Source organism: Scyliorhinus torazame, chromosome 3 (genome assembly GCF_047496885.1).
Source record: "Scyliorhinus torazame isolate Kashiwa2021f chromosome 3, sScyTor2.1, whole genome shotgun sequence".
NCBI classification, from domain to species: Eukaryota; Metazoa; Chordata; class Chondrichthyes; order Carcharhiniformes; family Scyliorhinidae; genus Scyliorhinus; species Scyliorhinus torazame.
The window spans coordinates 201,138,592-201,155,682 of record NC_092709.1 but is presented as its reverse complement, the minus strand read 5'-3'; the positions used below and the strand labels follow the sequence as shown (position 1 = coordinate 201,155,682).

General features: G+C 46.5%; 1 protein-coding gene across 3 annotated transcripts in view; it reads right to left on the bottom strand.

The window, feature by feature from the left end:
• LOC140408893 (PGAP2-interacting protein-like) overlaps window positions 1–14,271 on the bottom strand; it is a 210,139-nt gene extending 195,868 nt beyond the window's left edge. For all 3 annotated transcript variants that reach the window (XM_072496741.1, XM_072496743.1, XM_072496742.1), the window contains exon 1: window positions 14,110–14,271. In XM_072496741.1, coding sequence (XP_072352842.1) covers window positions 14,110–14,152 — 43 coding nt within the window. In that variant the 5' untranslated portion in view covers window positions 14,153–14,271. The remainder of the gene's footprint in view (window positions 1–14,109) is intronic.
• Window positions 14,272–17,091: the final 2,820 nt, after the last annotated feature.

The window sequence follows — 17,091 nt, the reverse complement described above, 5'->3', positions numbered from 1 at the left end:
TGGCCTTTGCTTCCCTGGTAGCCCGGCGACGAATACGGTTAGCATGGAGGGACTCAAAGCCCCCGAGAGCTGAGGTATGGCTATCGGAAATGGTGAGCTTTCTTGGCCTAGAGAAAGTCAAGTTCGCCTTGAAAGGTTCGCTACTCGGGTTCGCCCGAAGGTGGCAGCCATTTATTGACTTCTTCGCAGAGGAGCAAGCGTCTGCAGGGGGAGGAGGGGGGCTAGGGTAGAGTAGAGTAGGGGGATATTGAGGCAGGTCCGTGCGTGAACAGAGCCGTGGTTTGCATTATGTTTCATGTGTAATTTGTATCTTGACTTCTTTTTTTGTTTGTGTTGTACAATGTCATTTTTTCTACATGCCTATAATACCTCAATAAAATTGTTTATTAAAAAAAAAAGCCCCCTCAGAATCAGTTTCAATAAGATCACCTCTCATTCTTCTAACTCTGCCTCCAAGCTCGGCCTGGCTGCTTCCCTCAAGAGGTGAGCTGCAGTGGAGTGTAGATATAGCAGTCGCAGCTCACAGGTGACTTAGGGTGGGCAACACGGCTGCTATTTGGACTTCATACTCATTTTGGGAATATGTATTAATTCAAGGACACTTTCATTTTATTCCAGTGCTGATTTTGGATATTGAAGTCTCTGTTACTTTGCATAAACAGTGTATGAAAAGATATGTCAGAAAGCATTTTGAGCAACTGAGGGTGACCAAATGACCTGATTATGCATTCTCATCGCACTGAACTTCTAACTGCAGTTCTTGCATGTTACACAGTGTGACACGCTTAACACTGATGAGATGTTAAACCGAGGTCCCATCTGCCTCCTTGGGAGGATGTAAAAGATCCTACGGTACGAGCTGAAGAAGGCTGGTGTCCTGATCAAGAAGACTGGTGTCCTGGCCAATATTTATCCCTCAATCAACACATAAAAGCAACTGATCTGATCCTTATCACATTGCTTATTCGAGCTTGCTGTGCGCTTTGTCACATTTCCTACATTACAATAGTGACTACATTATAAAAAATAGTACTTCATTGGTTGTAAAGCTCTTTGGCCATAAAAAGCGTTGTGTAAATGCAAATGTTTAATTTGCAAAATATATTTCCCTAAATTAAACCACTCTTTGATTTTAAATAAAGTCAGTACTGCTTGGTTGCAAAGGACTATGGCAGTCAACAATGAGTTTATTGTCATCCTACTCATAGCCCACAACAGTCTGTCTCCCCATGAATTTATCTCAGCCTTTCTTTTTCTCATGGACCATGGTGTTGAGCACCAAGAATTTTAATGAATACGAATGATCTTGTTGTGGCCTCTTGACCAGACAGCTTAGCAGAAACACAAAAGCCAACTCCATCAATAACATGGTAAGGAAGACAGCATCAATTATTTATTTTAGCGATTGCAAATTCCTGAAGCCAAGCAATAACTTTCACATTTCATCATAGATTATCATAGAATTTACAGTGCAGAAGGAGGCCAATTGGCCCATTGAGTCTGCACCGGCTCTTGGAAAGAGCACTTTACCCAAGGTCAACATCTCCACCCCATCCCCATAACCCAGTAACCCCACCCAACACTAAGGGCAATTTTGGACACGAAGGGCAATTTAGCATGGCCAATCCACCTAACCTGCACATCTTTGGACTGTGGGAGGAAACCGGAGCACCCGGAGGAAACCCACGCACACACGGGGAGGATGTGCAGACTCCGCGCAGACAATGAACCAAGCCGGGAATCGAACCTGGGACCCTGGAGCTGTGAAGCAATTGTGCTATTCACAATGCTACCGTGCTTTCCTGAGTGTATGGTGGTTAGTCTCCAGCAGGGACACTGCTCGGTAATGTTCAGCATTGTTTGTGTCTCTCTCCACAAGTGCAAAAGGGCACTGAGGCCCCATTAGTGTAGGTTGGCTGCACAGGGACCCTGGACTGTCCTAAACCTGTTTAATAAGGGCCACTCTCAGCATGGTAATTCAAAACCTACCCGGACCACAGATGGGATTTATCACAATAAGCTTTTTAATGACTTGCTGTGTTTCACATTCCTTGATCCAAAGGATGTTTTTTGGCAGATCTTACTCAGGGAGGTTGCTCCAGGAAGGAGGGACAATAGATCAGTGTTCACATCGTTCCCCCTCTCAATACCCAGGCAGCCCAGGGGAAGCTAATGATCCTACCAGAGGAAGTTAAAGGACTCCGAAAGAGTGCAATCCCAGCCCCCACAGAACCATCAGTCTCAACATTGAGCAGCCATAGGGCATGCTCTCCAAATCTTACAAGTTAATGTAGTCGGCCACAAAACAAAACCTCATTGGATGTCTTGCCACTCAACAGTATCAATATACCTTCAATAAACATCTGTATTCAATTCAGTGAATTATTTAACACGTTACCCAACAATAACAGAATTGGCACCATTTTACTCAGGTGTAGGGACAATTGCTCACGTCAAATATCAGATTTCCAAGCAACCAACAGGAACTCGACAAAAGTGTAAACAGCAAGGTGACGGTGAAAGGAGCAAGTGTGAAATTTGTGAAAATGTAACCAGTTTTGTGAGGAATCTCTGAATAACTTTAACAATTTGCATTTCTATAGGGTCCCTTAACATAATAATAACAATCTTTATTGTCACAAGTAGGCTTACATTAACAAGGAAGTTCCTGAGAAAAGCCCCTAGTTGCCACATTCAGGCGCCTGCTCGGGTAGACAGAGGGAGAATTCAGAATGTCCAAATTACCTAACAGCACGTCTTTCGGGACTTGTGGGAGGAAACCGAAGGAAACCCACGCAGACACGGGGAGAACGTGCGGACTCCACACAGACAGTGACCCAAGGTGGGAATTGAACCTGGGGCCCTAGAGCTGTGAAGCAATTGTACTACCCATTGTGCTACCATGCTACCCTTATATTGGGAGAAATTATGCGTTTCAGAGACTAAGGGTGCGATCTTTTATCTACTATGTAAGTACTGTGTACGTTCCCTTGGCCGCAGAAAAATACTTTTCACTGTACTTCGGTACATGTGATAATAAATATCCATCAATCAATCAATCAATCGATCTACCCAAATGGTGACAGAGTCCCACACCATGTGACTAGCCGGGTATTTGCCGGGGAGGATGGGGAGATGTGGGGTGTTGGCGGTGTAGGGGTGTATGTGTTGGAGGATGGCACGGGGCAGGGCTACCAGGATGAGTGAATGTTCCACTTGGGACCATCCTCACGAGGCGGCTTGGAACGGGGCCAGAAGTTGCGGTGGGACTCTCCGTTTCTGAGACTAAGTGTTGACGCCAATGCAGAATCCATGGACTTTCACGGCAGTAAAACTGGCATCACAACTGGACCGATACTGCTACAATCGATTCCAATGAGAAATGGTGCCAGATTCGCCGGATTCACGATTGACACTCAGCAGGCTGACAAGCTGCCGCCCCATATACACACTTCACTCCCCACACACACCATCCCAGCCAACGAGATGAAAGTAAGACACGCAGCCCCACGTTTCGTGGACACAGAGCTTGAGATATCCCAGTCACCGTGGAGGAGCGGCGGGCCACCCTGTACCCCGGCCCAGGAAGGAGGCTCCTAGCCTCCGCCGATCGTCATGCCTGGGCGCAAGTGGGCAGCATACTCCAGACTGGCCAGCAGTGCAGAAAAAACTGCATGACCTCCTCAGGGCGACCAGGGTGAGTAGGCAGCACTGTGCCCCTGGCACCAACCCCCGTCCCACACACCCGGATACCAACCCCCCCCCACCCCCCGCAACCCATAGGGCGGGCGAACCCCACCCTGCACCACATTCCGGTAACCATACCGACAGCCATGGCCGGATGCCCAGGCCACTGAGGCCACCAGCCACATGCCTCCTGGGCTGCATGCGTTGGACTGTCTAACACTGTCATCTTCTATTTCTCTCTCCCCCCCCCCCCCCCCAGGAGAAGGCCGCGCACAACTGTTGGGAGCGGGAGAAGACAGGAGGGGGACCACTGGACCTGCGGCCGCTAACCATGGCAGAGCAGAGAGCCTTGGATGTGGTCAGCGGTCCAGAGGAACGGGAGGTCGTCGAGGTGGAGCTCGGTCACGGGTCAGGAAGTGAGACCCCGCTTAGTTGTGGTTCCCCATGACACATGTGCCAACCCCCCAAACACCATCCCCACACCACGCTCACCCCCACACCACCCCCTCACCCTACACCACCCGCAACCTCACCCTCTCACCTCCCCACCCTCACCCTTACACCACCCTCACACCACCACCCCTACCCACATGCCCTTCTCCCCCCCACCTCCCCTCACCGCACACCCACCCCATCCCACCACCACCCCACCCCCCCCCCCCCCCCCCCCCCCCTCCGGGGGGACACATGACCTAATCATGTGTCTTCTCTTGTGTCTTACAGGATCTGCTGGAGATGGGGCTGGTCTATCTGGGTTCCCCAACCCTAGCCAGTGCCCCAGCCGGACCCCCCAGTGAGCCGAGCAACGATAGGAGCAGCTTGGACACCAGCCCTCCACCCGAGACTCAGGAGACCCTGGAGCTCAGGTGGGAGGATGACAGTGATTTTCCGTCATAGCTATCTCTGATGTCTCTGAACGAACACAGGACACCCTGAAGGGGGAGGGTGAACAGCCAGAGGTCGTAGTGCACATAGGCACTAATGACTTAGGCAGAAGGAGTGATGAGGTCCTGCAGAAGGATTTCAGGCAGTTAGGCAGTAAGCTAAGAAACAGGAACTCTAGGGTTGTAATCTCAGGATTACTCCCTGTGCCACGTGCCAGTGAGGCTAGAAATAGGAGGATAATGCAGCTAAACACGTGGCTAAACCGGTGGTGTAGGAGGGAGGATTTCAGATTTCTGGACCATTGGGAGCTCTTCCGAGGCAGGTGTGACCTGTACAAGGACAGGTTGCATCTAAACTCGAGGCGAACCAATATCCTGGCTGGGAGGTTTGCTAGTGTCACTCGGGAGGATTTAAACTAATATAGCAGGGGGGTGGGAACCAAAGCGTTAGCTGAAAAGGTGTCATAACTGAAGGGGAAATAGAGAACAAAAATAACAGAACATCACTCTCAGGCAGAGCAAAAAAGGCGACCAGTGTGAGAAGGGAGGTGGTCAATGCAGGACTGAGGGTATTGCACCTTAATGCGCACAGTATACGGAACAAGGTAAATCAGCTTGTTGCGCACATTGAAATTGGCCGGTACGATGTTGTGGGCATCACAGAGACGTGGCTGCAAGGGGATCAGGGCTGGGATCTAAATATCCACGGATATGTGTCTTATCGAAAGGACAGGCAGATGTTATTAAAGAATGAAGTTAAATCGATAGCAAGGAGCAATATAGAATCAGAAGGCATAGAATCTCTATGGGTATAGTTGAGGAATCGCAAAGGTAAAACGACCCTGATGGGAGTTATGTACAGGCCCCCTAGCAGTAGTCAGGATCTGGGACAGAAAATAAATCAAGAGATAGAAAAGGCATGTAAAAAAGGCAATGTCACAATAATCATGGGCGACTTCAATATGCACATGGACTGGGAAAATCAGGTTGGTAGTGGATCCCAAGAAAAGGAATTTGTGGAATGTTTAAGAGATGGCTTTTTGGAGCAGCTTGTGGTAGAGCCCACTAGGGAACAGGCAATTCTGGATTTGGTGATGTGTAATGAGGCAGACTTGATTAGGGATCTTAAGGTGAAGGAACCCTTCGGGAGCAGTGACCACAATATGAGAGAATTTACCCTGCAGTTTGGGAGGGAGAAGCTGGAGTCAGATGTAACGGTATTACAATTAAATAAGGGTAACTACAAAGGCATGAGAGAGGAGCTGGCCAGAGTTGATTGGAAAAGGAGACTAGCAGGGAAGACAGTGGGACAGCAATGGCAGGGGTTTTCGGGGGTTATTCGGGAGGCACAGCAGAAATTCATCCCAAGGAGGAGGAAACATGTTAAGGGCAGGGCAAGGCATCCATGGTTGAGGAGGGAAGTCAAGGACAGCATAAAAGAAAAAGAAAAAGCATTCAAAGTGGCAAGGATTAGTGGGAAGCCAGAGGATTGGGAATCATTTAAAAGCAGGCAGAGGACAACTAAAAAAGCAATAAGGGGAGAGAAGATGAAATGTGAGTGCAAGTTAGCTAGTAATATAAAAGAAGATAGGAAGAGTTTCTTTCAATATATAAAAGATAAGAGAGGCAAAAATAGACATTGGACCACTGGAAAACGTGGCTGGAGAAGTAATAATAGGAAACAAAGAAACGGCATACAAACTGAATAGTTACTTTGCATCAGTCTTCACGGTGGAAGACACCAGTGGGATGGCAGAGCTCCAGGAGAATCGGGGGGCAAAGGTGAGTGCAGTGGCCATCACTAAGGAGAAGGTTCTGGGGAAACTGAAAGGTCTGAAGGTGGATAAGTCATCTGGACCAGATGGACTGCACCACGGGGTCCTAAAAGAGATAGCTGACGAAATTGTGGAGGCATTGGTGGTGAACTTTCAGGAATCACTGGAGGCAGGAAGGATCCTCGAGGACTGGAAAGTGGCTAATGTAACATCACTGTTTAAGAAGGGAGGGAGGCAAAAGATGGGAAATTGTAGGCCGGTTAGCCTGACTTCGGTCATTGGCAAGATTTTTGAGTCTCTTATTAAAGATGAGATCGCGAAGTACTTGGAAGTGCATGGTAAAATAGGACTGAGTCAGCAAGGCTTTGTCAAAGGGAGGTCATGTCTGACAACTCTGTTAGCGTTCTTTGAGAAGGTAACAAGGAAGTTAGACAAAGGAGAACCAGTGGACGTCATTTATTTAGATTTCCAGAAGGCACTTGACAAGGTGCCGCATAGGAGACTGTAAAATTTGTGGGCAGCATGGTAGCATAGTGGTTAGCACAATTGCTTCACAGCTCCAGGGTCCCAGGTTCGATTCCCGGCTTGGGTCACTGTCTGTGCGGAGTCTGCACGTTCTCCCCGTGTGTGCGTGCGTTTCCTCCAGGTGCTCCGGTTTCCTCCCACAGTCCAAAGACGTGCAGGTTAGATGGATTGGCCATGCTAAATTGCCCTCAAGTGTCCAAAATTGCCCTTAGTGTTGGGTGGGTTTACTGGGTTATGGGGATAGGGTGGAGGTGTGGGCTTGGCTAGGGTGCTCTTTCAAAGAGCCGGTGCAGACTTGATGGGCCGAATAGCCTCCTTCTGCACTGTAAATTCTATGAATGAAAGTTAAGAGCCCATGGTGTTAAGGGTAAGATCCTGGCATGGATAGAGGATTGGCTGGCTGGCCGAAGGCAGAGAGTGGGGATAAAGGGGTCTTTTTCAGGATGGCAGCTGCTGACCAGTGGTGTGCCTCAGGGGTCGGTGCTGGGACCACAACTTTTCACAATATACATTAATGATCTGGAAGAAGGCACTGTTGCTCAGTTTGCAGATGATACAAAGATCAGTAGAGGTACAGGTAGTATTGAGGAAGCAAGGGGGCTGCAGAAGGATTTGGACAAGCTGGGAGAGTGGGCAGTGAAGTGGCAAATGAAATACAATGTGGAAAAGTGTGACGTTATGCACTTTGGAAGGAGGAATTTAGGCATAGACTATTTTCTAAATGGGGAAATGCTGAGGAAATCAGAAGCACAAAGGGACTTGGGAGTCCTTGTTCACGATACTCTTAAGGTTAACGTGCAGGTTCAGTCGGCAGTTAGGAAGGCAAATGCAATGTTGGCATTCATGTTGAGAGGGCTAGAATACAAGACCGGGGATGTACTTCTGAGGCTGTATAAGGCTCTGGTCAGACCCCATTTGGAGTATTGTGAGCAGTTTTGGGCCCCGTATCTAAGGAAGGATGTGCTGGCCAACAACCTCCACCATCCCAGAGACACTCACCTCGATTGGGCACGTTAGTGAAGAGAATCCTGGGACAGTCTCTGGTGCGCACCACATAGCTCCTCCGGTAAGGCAGGTGGAGGTAGGAACACCCGAGGGGGCGGACGGTCGGAGGGCAGGCCGGCCCCAGGGACTAGCTGCCGCACAGACGGGTTTCAGGCTTCTGGAACGGACAGTCCCATCAATCTACATGAGGGGTTGTCGGCGAGCATCCAGCCCCTGCAGGTGCAGCTGGAAGAGTCCAACCGCGTGCAGGAGCAAGAGGTGGTGCCAACAATGTGTGCCACCCACACCAACACCGCACGGGTGGCAACCACGGTGAATGCATTGGGGTGACGGTTTTGGCTATGGATCAGCACATCCCGGTCCTGGGGCATTCTGTGCAGGCGCTGGCCGAAGCCAGGGCAGGGTTGCCATCACACAGGCAGCCACGTGCCAGAGACACCTGGATATCGCAGCGGCGCTCCGGAGGGTGGTCCAGTCACCCAGCCTGAGAAAACAACCTCTTGGCGTGGGATTTTCAGGTCGCACCCGCCCCAAGATCGGAAATTCCCACCCAAAGCCAATGGACCTTTACATAACCCATCAAATTTTCTGTTCTGCACGTGACGATTTCTGCTACGGGTGAGACTGGAAATGTTCCCATCAGTGTCTACTCTGTCGAGCCCCTTCAGAATCTTAAATGTTTGAATGAAATCATGTCTGGCCCTAGGTGGTGCAAGGCGGCAGGCAGATCTTGCATCAAATCAACATTAGAGGCTGTTTGAAATTGCGATTTGCTCACTCTGCACACTTCCAGCACACACACAGCATGCCTGTGTACACGACCTGTTGGTCAGGTTGTGACATGCCGGCTGCACCAGAGGTGGCTGAAAGCATTCCATCGGGTCGCCATTGTTTCACTATTCAAACACTAAAACCTATTTGACAAAGAAAAAGAAAAAATTGTAAGGATAAAAGACAAAAAGCTATAAATACTGAAAATCTGAAATAGAAACAGAAAAGGTTGCAAATTCTCAGCAGGTCAGGCAGCATCTCTGGAATGTAAAAGGATTTCCTGTTGATTCCCTTAGTTCCTATTTCTTCTATTTTGCCTTTATCATTTTAGTCCATGGATCGTTAATGAAGATGTATCTTCAAGTCGAGTAGCGGAAGTAAGGAACTCAAAGTGTCAAAGTAGTACACTGTGTTATAAAATTTTGTATTTTGGGCAGAAGAACTCAGACTTTATGGCACTCAAGGGATTGGACGGTTTTGTTTTGATTGGTTGGCTGGTAGCCGATGGATTGGCCAGGGACAGAATTCTGTCGGCAACCAACAACGATTGGTTCCTGTCAGGTAGGATTTTCAGAGAGAATCCAGGAAAAGCCACACAGAGAACAGCTCTCTCTCTCTCTGCTCTTTTGCCTATTGTCTGAAGGCAGAAGTTTCTAGACCGTGAAAGAAGCGCTCTCTCTCTCTCTGGCTGACTGCCGGCTATTTCTGTGAGTCTACAATGAAAATAACAAGCTGAAAGGCACATCCATGGTACACAGAGCTCACTTAACCAGAACCCGAATGAGCAGGTTCTTCCCAGAAGTGGAGGACAAATGTGAATGGTGCCAGGGAGGCCGGGCCAACCATGCCCACATGTTCTGGTCATGCCCCAGACTTGTTGGGTTCTGGACAGCCTTCTTTGAGACGATATCCAAGGTTTGGGGATGAGGGTAGAGCGATGCCGAGAGTGGCAGTCTTCGGGGTATCAGAACAGCCAGAACTCTTTATGGGGAGTAGGGCTGACACCATTGCTTTTGTTTCCCTAATCGTCCGCCGGAGAATCCTGCTCAGCTGGCAATTGACAACATCACCCAAAACTGCAGGCTGACTGTCCGACGTGCCGGAATTTCTCCAAATGGTGAAAATCAAATTCACCATCTGGGGGTCGGAAGAGGGCTTCCATAAGATGTAGAGACCATTCACCAACCTATTCCAAGACCTGTTAGCAGCCAGCAGCCAATAATCCAGGGGGTGGGGATCCACAGAAGAACCACCGACACAAACAGGTAAGAGAGGAAAGGGAGTAGGGGATGGGGGTGGGGGGGTAGAAGGAGGGAGGAAGGGAACAGAGAGTCACAGAACCCAACCATACCCCAAACAGGGCTGTGGGTGGGGGTCACATCCGCTCCGGACCAAATGCTTATGAACAGAAACAATCAAGTATAAGCAACTTAACACGAACCAACAAACATAGCACTACGCTACACCAATAGGTTCAGGTTTGATGGACCAACAAAGAAAGTCACACAGACAGCAAGAAGGGGAGTGGGACTTGGGGGGGGGGGGGAGGAAAGTTGGGATTAAAAGGCCAAGTCAAAACTGGGCACTTGTAAAAAGTGTGAATTTTAACCTATGTATAGTTTCTGTGTATGTTCATTTTCACCTTTGTTTTGTAAAAGAAGAAAAACCCAAATAAAAACATTTAAAAAAAAGAAAAGATAACATCCATCTGAAAGCCTAGACTGAAGAAGAAAATAACTGCAGTACATCAGTCTGAAACAGACTTTTATCCTTTTACTTTCATCATTATTTTTCACCCCTCTTTCCCCTCTGTGTTTATTTATCCGTGTGTGTGTATATATATATAGAGAGAGAGGGTGGGGCAACTTAAAAGGGGGGGGGGAGTTAGAGATTAGATAGTAGTTAAGCACTTGCATTTTTGCCTATTGAAGTATTGTTACTGTTAATAATAAAAAGTGAATTGTGTTTAAATTTACAAACCTGGTGACTGTAGTTATTGGGCAGCCAAAGACCTTGGCTTTTTTTAAATAACAGTTTATTTCAGGCATGTTGTGACTCCGAGTCAAGTGGGGCTAGAATTGACCGTGCACTGGCCCAGGATTCATAACAGGAACAAGAAACAATTGTTATGGGCCAGAGTTTAGAAAACTCCAAAGTATATTATGGAGTTCACCTGACCTATAACTGTTTGTTGAATGTGGCTAGGATGAGCACAAGAGCCTTCCTTTCAGGTGTTATTCAACAGACTTCTTAGGCATTTTTAATCAAAAAAACAAGCTTTATTCTAAGAATTTAGTTCACATTTGTATAAACACACACAGCAAGAATTGTTATCAATTATAAACATAAAGACACAGCTACAGTAATCTATGTATAACCCTTAATGAATTCCCCCTTAACTGTTCCAATTCAATAACAAAATCTAAGTAAAACCAGAAACCCCTTTTCAAAGGCGTGGCCCAGCACACGGCATTCTCACTGGTATAAAACTGTTGTTATTGATACTCTGTTCCCCTTTTCAAACAGCAGATTTGGATTCCTTCCAGAAAGCAATTATCTCTTTTAAGTTACCAAGGAGTCTGGAACAGCTTTTAAAAGGAAGATAGAGAAAGACACTTCTTTCATCCTGTGCAGTAAAACTCATAGAGCCACAGCCCAGCTCCACCCACACAATAACATATCTGAAGCCATGTGATAAGACAAAACCTTTCTTGGAGGGACACTCACATGACACAATTAATGTTTCAAGTATGTGAACTTTCATCAGAACTGAAAAATATTACAGATGGAACAGGTTTTTAACAGGAACTTAGGCAAAAAAAGGCAATGGTAGTGGGTTGTGAGGGTGGGAAGCCCTTCAATAGATTGGAAGGCAGGAGTGATTTCAATGACGATACAAATTTCAAGAATCATTGAAATATTAAAATTATTCTTAGCTATATGTTTTCTTGGTAACGCAATATCTTCATATCAACATTTTTTGAATTGATAAAAAAATTTAAAAGTAGTTTTAATTCATTTGTGGAACCTAGCTCTGCTGTGAAGATGATAGCAGGCCTATTTTAACCTATTTCACAGTTACTTCCTTTTCAGCAACATCCAATTCAGAGGGTAACTGATGTCCGATTGTAGTAACGTTTAGGTCAGACAAAGTGAGGATGGCAGATTTCCTCTCTAAAGGATTTCACAACAATCCAACTGCTTCCTGGCTACTGAGATTGCCTGATTTTTAACTGCCTGATTTTTAAAACTAACTTCAAATTCTCAAACTGCCATGCTGGGAATTAAACCCACAGAGTTTTGATTAATAATCGAGGTCTCTGGATTACTGGTCTTGTAACAGAACCATTCTTCTTGAGTTATTTACCTGAAGGCAGTACCTTGGTGATTATTCACTGCACCACAGTCAAGCGCCATCAATTTTTATACTACAGGTAGGAAGCGGAGGGAGGTCCTGAGTCTACCTCTCCCTGAATGGGGGTCATATCCATGCTGTTAGTGTTAATCAGATCTACACACTGTGGTGATATGCCCATGGGCTATATCATAGTTGGAAGGTGTGCGACCTCCAACCAGCAGGTTTGATTGATTTATTGATTTGATTTATTGTCACATGAACCAAGGTACAGTGAAAAGTATTTTTCTGCAGCCGAGGGAACGTACACAGTACGTACATAGTAGATAAAGAGAATAATCAACAGAGAACATTGACAAATGGTACATCAACAAACAGTGATTGGTTACAGTGCAGAACAAGGGGCCAAACAAAGCAAATACATGAGCAAGAGCAGCATAGGGCATCTTGAATAGTGTTCTTACAGGGAACAGATCAGTCTGAGGGGAGTCGTTGAGGAGTCTTGTAGCTGTGGGGAAGAAGCTGTTCCTGTGTCTGGATGTGCGGGTCTTCAGGCTTCGGCAACTTCTGCCTGATGGAAGGGTCTGGAAGAAGGCAATGCCTGGGTGGGAGGGGTCTCTGACAATGCTGTCTGCCTTCCTGAGGCAGCGGGAGGTGCATACAGAATCAATGTGGGGGTGGCAAGCTTGTGTGATACATTGGGCTGAGTTCACTACACTCTGCAGTTTCTTGCAATTTTGGACTGAGCTACTGCCATACCAGGCTGTGATGCAGCCGAATGGGATGCTCTCTATTGCACATCTGTAGAAGTTTGTGAGAGTCGATGCAGCCATGCCAAATTTCTTTAGCTTCGTAGGAAGTAGAGACGTTGTTGGGCTTTCTTGACTGTTGCATCAACGTGAGTGGACCAGGACAGACTGTTGGTGATGGTGACCCCCAGGAACTTAAAGCTATCGACCATCTACACTTCGGAGCCATTGATGCAGACAGGAGTGTGTGTCGTGCTACACTTCCTGAAATCGATGATCAGTTCCTTGGTCTTTCCAACATTTAGAGAGGTTGTTTTCGGTACACCATGCAACCAAATGATTTATCTCCCTCCTGTAGTCTGATTCGGCGTTGTTTGAGATACGACCCACCACAGTCGTATCATCCGCAAACTTATAGATTGAGTTGGAATTAAATCTTGCCACAGTCATGTCTGTATAGAGTACAGTAGAGGACTGAGCACACATCCTTGCAGGGCCCTGGTGTTGAGGACTATTGTGGAGGAGGTGCTGTTGCCTATCCTGACGGATTGCAGTCTGTTGGTGAGGACGTCAAGGATTAAGCTGCACAGGGAGGGGTCAAGTCCAATATTGCAGAGTTTGGTTATTAGTCTTGTCGGGATAATCGTGTTGAAGGCGGATTCTGGTTTGGACAAGTCGCAGTGTTTGGTGGATTCCTTCGTGAAGTACAAAGGACCAAACACAACACACACTACTAGCCAACTGAGCTAACCAGACTCCCAGCATAACCATTACATATGCATAATTTATTTTAGCAAGCTCCACATTATTAAATACCTAACAAAGCACCATAACATACATTTAGTTTTGAATATGACCAAAAATAAAAATCTTTGCAAATATATTGCTCAGTCATATCTGAATCAAGAAAAAAAGTGTTTTTTCATGACCCTGTACTATTAAATAATAATTGACTTCACTTCTGAAGAAAGATCAATATAAAACGCATGTTTTTTTAAAGACTTTTGTTAATTTGAACAGATTCTTTCAGTATTAGTTAAGATAAATATTGGCAGTAATAATGACTGCAAAAGGAAAATGTTTTAAATTGCTCCACCTTCAGTACTCCCAACAAACCAATCATAAAATTAATAATGCATATGATTTCCAAGACTGTTTAAACTCTGTCCCGGATTATGTTTTCGTAAAGTATTAAATGCAGCTGAATTATCTTTTTTCAAATGATTGTTTTTGATAACCTAACATAAATATTTAGCATCGGACCGGCGTGTTTTAATTCTCGGATCGCTGACTGATCTTCAGTGAATTACATGTAATCACTTAAGAAATAAAGGTTGAAAAAAAGGCAATAAACTTACCCAAGGAAACTTCCAAGAGTAGGTCCCTGTGTAAGGCGGGCATCTTTCCACACTGCAGCACGCAGTGAGAGAAGAGCGGGTGTATTTTGCGAATTGAGTGAGGTGTTGGAGGAGGAGAGCTTTGCTGCTTGCCGCTCTGGTAATAGAGGCGCCTGAGGGCAGGGCGCGGAGTCACACCTGTCGGGATGCGCTCGCGCGGGGCGGGGCGAGGTGGCCTCCACCTCCCGGGGATGGAGCAATATTGCTGCAAAGCAAGAGGCAAAGGTCTCCTTGCATGGAGCTTGGTTCATCTTCACTTTGACATCAATGACCTTGTTTCCATTTGCAGCCCAAGTGTCTTCCCTCTGCCAGGTGTCACTCAACTGTTCCCGTTGTCCTGATGTTTTGTTGTTTGCACCTAGAACTGTGGGCAGAGTTCAACAGAAGCAAATTTGAAAACTCCGAACGTGTTGCGCACAGCGTTTAAGAGTAGGGGTTCAGGAAATGCCCTACACGTTTAATTCGCTGGTTTTTATTCAACCTTGTGAGTCAACATTTTAATTGCAGAAAATACATGTGAACGAAAGGCGCAGACCCACTGAACGCAATGCCCAAAGTTGTTGATGTGCTTCAGGTACAGAAAGTTCTGTTCCAGGGGACAAATTTGTTAAATCTAAACCGATCTTTGCAAATTTGATACAAACATTGAACGGTGAAAATCTTGAGCCACGATTGTTTAAAACAGAAAGTAACTAAAAATTGAACTGGGACATTGTGTCTCAATGCTGCTGTCTCTGACCAATGAATCAAGGCAGATTTAGGTTACTTTATCTATTAGATATTACATTTGTTACACGGGGAACCGTTTCATCAAACATGTGCACTGGAAGTTTTCTCCAGTGTATAAACCCATTATTGTACCTGTAGCATCAGTTAATGCGTGAGGTAAAGGAGTTGGGGAGGGGCAGTATCACATCTTACCTGTCACCAAATCAATGTAAATAATGTCCCCACACACTCATGTGATTGTACTAATAAGAATTTTTACTTTTCATTTGGAATATATATATAAATTTACAAGCATGTGTGTACATCTATATCAATATGCATTGATATGTGTAAATATATACATTACCCTCAGTTGTGTGGCTACAGATGTTTTTAAAAAGTTTTCATGTCTACAGTCATTTTTTTTCTTTTTTTAAATTTAGAGTGCCCAATTCATTTTTCCCCCAATTAAGACGCAATTTAGCATGGCCAATCCACCTTCCCTGCACATCTTTGGGTTGTGGGGGCGAAACCCACACAAACACGGACAGTGACCCAGAGCCAGGATCGAACCTGGGACCACGGCGCCGTGAGGCAGCAATGCTAACCAGTGCGCCACCGTGCAGCTCTTCATGTCTACAGTCACGTGTATCAATAAGTTTATGTTGCCCTGACTCATACATCTAATTCTGTAATAGAGTCCATGATGATTTTAAATCACTTCCGTTCAGTGTCCTGCTCCCCGTGCGTTACACTTCCTTTAAAAAATGTCAATGTTACTATAGATGTTTCAACATTTAATTTTTTTAGCCCTTGGTCTTTCCTGCTCACTCACCCTTATGACTCCTATTTGACTTTCATATCCCTGCTAAAACAACATTGCAGCTAAGAAGACTTGTTTGAAATAGATCTCATCTTCAACTGCATGTTTAAACCATTCTGCACACTAACTGTTCTGTCAACATGCAAGTGCACCATGTGGAGGGCTATTATCGACATTGTCCTTGACATTAGCTGGCTGCATTTGCTAATGCCCAACTGCAGAGGTCACGCTCCCACACATGCAGTGTTAGTGCCTGTGACATCCCTGACGACGACATCCCAGCAGCTGCCTACATCAAAAATGGGGCAGGTCGAACAAAAGAATGCACAATACGGTCCTGGCTCCTTCCTGCTCCCCCACTCCCTTCACCGTTTCCCTCAACTCTCTTTGGTACTTCCCCCACACTTTTCCCCGCTTTCTTCCAATCCCCTATATTGCTACCTCCCACTCATTCCCCCTCCACTCACTCTTTTCGCCACTTCCCTCAGCTCCCTTTGCCATTTCCACCACTCCCCTTGTTCTCTCCCTCCAACTTTCCTGCTTTCTTCACTGTTTCCCTCAGCTCCCTCCGCAGTTCCCCCTCACTCCACCTGCACCCTCCCTCTTCCTCCCACTCGCCTGTTCTCTTCATTGTTTCCCTCTGCTCTCTTCACTTTTTCTCCCACTTTACCCTCTCCTTCCCAACACCCCCACTTTGTCGCAATTTCCCTGCTCCCCACTCAGTTTCTCCTGTTCCCTTCATCACTTCCCCCATTCCCTTTGCTGTTTACCCCATCCCCCACTACCTTCATCACAACTCCTGCTCTTTTCACTGCTTCCTCTCCGCTCCTTCCTCTTTTCACTGCTTCCTCTCCGCTCCTTCCTCTTTTCACTGCTTCCTCTCCGCTCCTTCCTCTTTTCACTGCTTCCTCTCCACTCCTTCCTCTTTTCACTGCTTCTTCTCCGCTCCTTCCTCTTTTCACTGCTTCCTCTCCGCTCCTTCCTCTTTTCACTGCTTCTTCTCCGCTCCTTCCTCTTTTCACTGCTTCTTCTCCGCTCCTTCCTCTTTTCACTGCTTCCTCTCCACTCCTTCCTCTTTTCACTGCTTCTTCTCCACTCCTTCCTCTTTTCACTGCTTCCTCTCCGCTCCTTCCTCTTTTCACTGCTTCCTCTCCACTCCTTCCTCTTTTCAGTGCTTCCTCTCCGCTCCTTCCTCTTTTCACTGCTTCCTCTCCACTCCTTCCTCTTTTCACTGCTTCTTCTCCGCTCCTTCCTCTTTTCACTGCTTCTTCTCCGCTCCTTCCTCTTTTCACTGCTTCCTCTCCGCTCCATCCTCTTTTCACTGCTTCTTCTCCGCTCCTTCCTCTTTTCACTGCTTCCTCTCCGCTCCTTCCTCTTTTCACTGCTTACTCTCCGCTCCATCCTCTTTTCAC